Raw genomic sequence first — 5,346 nt, 5'->3', positions numbered from 1 at the left:
CATGTAACATAATTCTGTTTCTTTGTTTTCATAAAAACAATCACGAGATATTTGATTTTGATCCTCTAAAAAAAAAATCTTTACATATAAATCTAAATATTTTAAAAAGCGAAAGAGTTTTTGTCTTGGATAAATTATAATATTTCATTTTAAATAAGCTATCATTTTAATAAATTTAAGCCAAGCTATCATTATTTTAGCAATTAAAAATAAACCTAATATTAATTTTGTATATGGAATATGTTAAGAAATCAATATTTTAGTAAAAAAATTAATCAATTTTAACTCAAATATAAAAAAAAAATTAATCAATTGCCTTTTGCAGTTATTACTATCCCCTGAGTAATTTATTCTTAAAAATTTAACCGAGTAATTACATTTCTTTTGGTTGGTAGTTACAAGTTTGGTTGCGGTTTCGAATCTCCTATCTTTTAAAATTTTTTTTTTTGCCAATGAGTTATAGCTCAAATGGCATAATCTCCCCATACTCAATTAAGAAGTTGCGGATTCGAGTCTCCTATCTTTGGTAAAAAAAGAAAAAAATATTTCAGTCAATGTTACCCATCAGTTCCTTTGTCGGTAAGGAAGACTTGTCATTTGTTCGTAGAACACCACATCAGCCAAAAAATTTGTATGAAAAGTCGTAACAATAATCTTATCAAATAATGCATGTTATAATAATGCACAAAGCATCGCAATCTTATCAAATATCAAATTTGTTCTAGTTACGATAAAATTAAATTCTGCGCAACTCTTTATCCAGCTTACTATAAATCAACTCAACTGTTTATCCCATGTTATATTTTACACATTTTTAACAATTATACTAATTCCCTATCAAAATTTATCTAATGTCCGAACACGCTATTTAGCTCTGAGCAACAATCTATTATTCTAAGAGACTTGTACATAATGGAATATAGGCGTGTTTCATCATTCTCAATAGCTCAAGTTGATGAACTTTCAAAACAGTTCAATAGATTTTATCGAATTTCATTCCTAAGCCAAGAGACAAAAGCAAAATTCAAACAATGAGGCGAGGGAGAAGCATTAGACTAATAATTATACACGAAACTTGTTAGCAACATAAAGCAAATGACTAATGTTTGTTGAGGGATAATTTTGCAGCAACTTGAGATTAGAAGTGAAATCACCCGCCAGGAGGCGCTTGCGAACCAGAATTAGCATTGCGCAGCATATCCGCATCAGGGTCTCCTACATGAGTAATATGTATGTTAGTTTTCCTCTTCATGAAGAAAGAACTATCTAAATGCCTTGCAGCAAAAATAACAGAGATTAGTCATGCTTGTTGAAACACCCTGAATTTAATGTAGCAAGTGACATGTAACACAAGAATTCTCAGTGCAAAGGAAAGAATGAACCTATAAACTTGAAACGAGTCTACAAGGGTCCTAAAGTGTCATTCCGACTTAATCCGTATTGATATGACTATTGAATGCATGCTCGGGAAATGAGTGCAGAAGGGTTCTGTAATGTTCTATAAAATTAACCATCAGGCACAATGAAATTCAGATTTCCTGTTTGATTAGGATCCCCTAAAGTAGATAAATATGCTGCATAGTATAGATCACAAAGTCAAAGCAGATCACTACAACTTAGAATTAAAGGGGTCGAAGCTGTGTGATAGTAAACCTACAATCGTTAAAGCTGTCTTCACTTCCTCATTCATGGTTACCTTACCCTGTTGCATTTTACTCAGGAAGAACCAAATCCTTTCCTTTATTTTCGTGTTCTATCTTTGTCATAAAAAATGCACCAACAGATCATAAGGCTAAATAGCAGTGCATTATAGTTCAAGAGACTACAAGGTAAATAAGGAGCAAAATTATACCTGTGGGCCCTCTGGATCACTTAGAAGTGTGTCCCAAATGTGAAGGCTGTCAGCAAAATTGAATTCTTGAGTCAACAGGAGAGTAATCCATCTAAATGCATAGAATTGGGGATTGACCTGAAAATTAAGAACCAAAAGTAAAGCAGCAAAAATGAGACCTCTGTTACTGACAAAAATGATGCATAGCCTCAGCTAATCCATTATTCACAATCCTTTGCAGCATGCCAGTATCTCCAAATTTGAACTCTAAGATAAACAATGAAAAGATAGAATAATATTAAAACTTCGGTCTTACTTTACAAGTGATCTCAAGATGGCGCCACAGCTCTTCATCATGTTCTTTCAGAAGCTGGGATAATCTTGTAATAGTGGAACGGATGCCGACAACACTGTTGTCAAGTTGTTTAACGAAGTTATCTCGGAAGCCACTCAATAATTCAACAAAACAGAAGAATGAGTCCGCTTCAGCAAAGGCCTGCATATTATAACGGGTAACTCATGAGCATGATTGACCAAAGGTATAGCAGGACAGAACATGACAGCAACATGAACTAAAATTCCTCCAATGCTATCTAATCACTTCTTTAGCAATGAATTCAAAAAGTTATGTTGTCACCATATTAAGTAGTTCACATATTTTCATGTTCTATTTCAAACATCCCCAATGATGAATTATATTTGTTAACATTTCTTGTCTACATTCCCCTCAGGAAGCAACAAAACAAGACCTAGCGAATCTTGACCAACCCCAACGCAGGTTGCCGCTTTAATTAAAGCACACACATGGGAAATATCAGCAGGTAAATAAAGCAGATACTTACAAATAAAAATATAGAAAAGATGAAAACCAGGAGACTTTCCTACCATGCATCTTATCATAGCAAGGAAAAAGCAATCAGCTTCTCATGGGTAAGCATTTCTTAAAGGGATTCTTAGGTAAGTTGGCATTCTTTTGAAAAATATTAAACTTGAATCAAGTAGTTTCTAAACAACACAAATATAATTAGATGATAGGAAGCTAAGGTAGAGTAAGTAAAACATGGCTATGAAATAAAGAACAAGATTATACAAAAAAGACTCAAGTTTACAAGAAGATATCATGTACTCACTGCATTTTCCTCATCAGGGTCATTTTTGAACACATAGTAGAGAGGAGCCAATAGCTCATTCATCCCTTGAACATATCTTACACCTGGGTTTAACTTTGCAAAGATAATTAATATGTTCTTTAAAGCCTCCTGAAAATGTCCAACAAGTTAAAAATGAATTCAAAAGGTTCATTTCATAAATTGAGTTGAATTTGAGGTTCTATTGGTTTCAGGATAAAGGCCAACCTGATTGGATTTTGCAAACTGAGACTCACTACAGAAAAAGTGCATGTCAGGATGAGTGCGCTTTACATCTCGATCAATCTGATCTATGATTTCCGTATCCTACAAAATGCAAAGAGGAACATTTATCTATTATAGTTTATTAGCATGAGATTTGCAGTTATAATACATGAATAAACAGTTCATTTCACTTATTCTTATTTATTTATTACTGTGAGCAAAGGAACCTTCCACTTGAATTGTTTCCATTTGTTACCCACTAAAGTAAAATGTTGAGCATCATTCGATAGAATGCCGGAAACATGGTTCATGCAGATCACAAGAACAAGTAAATATCATTTTCAAAATGTTCATAACAACTTCATCGGGATAAAAAATACTAATAGGGGGTAAAATATTCCAAAGAAGATAGGCAATAAAACGGGTAAGATTGCTCAGTAAATGAAATAACTCCGGGATTTTGTTTTCCTCGAGTTATTTGAGAGTTATATAACAAGCAAATGCAGTCGAAGTTTTAATCATTAATTCAGTGAAAAGGTATCTGACAATTTACCTGGAAGAACTGATTCCATACACTGGTCTCTCCAAGACTCAATGGATGCTCCCCATGAGTGATTTCTGATCTAGAGAGCAAGGTTCTACTCTCAACTTTGGCATCATCAGCATCAGAACTTGTTGAGTTGTACATCCTCCTTGTGATTTCTGACTAGCTAGCCACGTAAACATTCAGAGAGCCAAACAGATAAAGCAAAAAGAATAATATGCATGAAAATGTTAAAAAACACTACTTCGGCAAAGGTTACAGTTAGACACAAACACAATAAACACCCTACCAATGTAACAGAAAAAGCAAATCAATCATATCAAAATTCAGCATGTTAATGTGATGAGTAATCTTTTAGCATTATCTTCCATCGCCTACAGTAAAACTAAACTCGTGATTGAAAGGTTTTGTTTTGTTTTGTTATTTTTTATTTTTCATTGTGTTTAAAGCAACTATTTTACAGCTTTTGCCTGACAACTGAAGTTATCAACTATCTATGTTCACAACTGAGACAGCTATATCCTTTGCTCACTAAGGCCGGAGAGAGAGAGAGAGAGAGGCTGGAAAAAGTTCTGCAATAATTCGATGAAAACAATAGAGCTCCCTAAACAACTAACTTACAGGATTCACAAGAATATCATCTTTAAAATGTTTGTACTGGGACCTCTTCTTTGCTAATTCAGCCGACCAAAGCCCACGATCTGGAGGAAGATATCCAAGCAAAAGCTGCAAATGTCAATAAGCAAAAATTGCAACTGTAATTATCAATTCCATTTCCTTCTTTAAGGGAAAGTACTCTAGACTAACCAGAAGCACACAACCAAATCCTGTTTGGTTAACTCAGCTGGATGAACAGAGTGGGAATGGCAGGGAATACAAACAGACTAAACAATTCGCATGTTTGGTTTATTGGTTGGATTATGGAGAATAGGCATTCCCTCATTCTCACAAAATAAAGAAATCCCCATCCCATTGCACTCATGCATCTCCGTTTCACTTAAAACTTAAAAGATCTAAAAATAATTTTCCCATTCTTTTGTTTGAATCAATTGCAACACAACAATAAGGAACCTAATCTAAAAACACTATTCAGCAAATCTACTTAACTATATAACCACCTCTTTTATCTATCTACAAACAGAAACCGAAAACCACTAAATGTTCTTGGCTGAACTGTATAGCCATCTCTCTCTCTCATACACACAGATATCACACATGAAACCCTAAAGCATTTACCGATTTACCTTCCAGACAGTAGAACGTATCCCAGCACCATCAGGAAGACCTTGACACGCGAGCCTTCGCAATTCCCTCATATCTATCACCTTCTTCGATAACTGTCAAAACATTCAATTTCAACCAATAAAAGTAGTTAGTTAGTTGGTTAGTTAATAAAGGTAGCTCTTAATTTGTTGCTAAAACAAGAAACTTGAAACTAAAACAAAGGAAACAAACCTCAGCCGACAACTCGGCCTGGCGAGAGATGTCATCGGCGGAAGGGGAAGAAGAGAACGTTGCATCAGTGGAAGTGTGAGTGTGATTCTTAGGACGTGAATCTTGGATCCTCTGTGGCTCGGGAGGATCATCCACGGTGGCCGGAGGGGATGGCGGTTGGGATG

The 5,346-nt window shown here is 34.9% G+C and overlaps 1 protein-coding gene across 1 annotated transcript in view; it reads right to left on the bottom strand.

Annotated features, from left to right (window-relative positions):
• LOC107629445 (TBC1 domain family member 13) overlaps positions 876 to 5,346 on the bottom strand; it is a gene marked incomplete in the record, with an annotated part of 4,884 nt that continues 413 nt past the window's right edge. The window contains 9 exon segments of the mRNA XM_016332247.2: positions 876 to 1,215; positions 1,853 to 1,969; positions 2,148 to 2,327; positions 2,962 to 3,090; positions 3,187 to 3,285; positions 3,737 to 3,889; positions 4,349 to 4,453; positions 4,972 to 5,064; positions 5,183 to 5,346. Of these exon segments, the coding sequence (XP_016187733.1) occupies positions 1,063 to 1,215; positions 1,853 to 1,969; positions 2,148 to 2,327; positions 2,962 to 3,090; positions 3,187 to 3,285; positions 3,737 to 3,889; positions 4,349 to 4,453; positions 4,972 to 5,064; positions 5,183 to 5,346 (1,193 nt within the window).

This window comes from Arachis ipaensis, chromosome B03, assembly GCF_000816755.2.
Source record: "Arachis ipaensis cultivar K30076 chromosome B03, Araip1.1, whole genome shotgun sequence".
NCBI classification, from domain to species: domain Eukaryota; kingdom Viridiplantae; phylum Streptophyta; class Magnoliopsida; order Fabales; family Fabaceae; genus Arachis; species Arachis ipaensis.
Note: the sequence above shows the minus strand (reverse complement) of the source record. Positions and strands in the feature narration are given on the sequence as shown.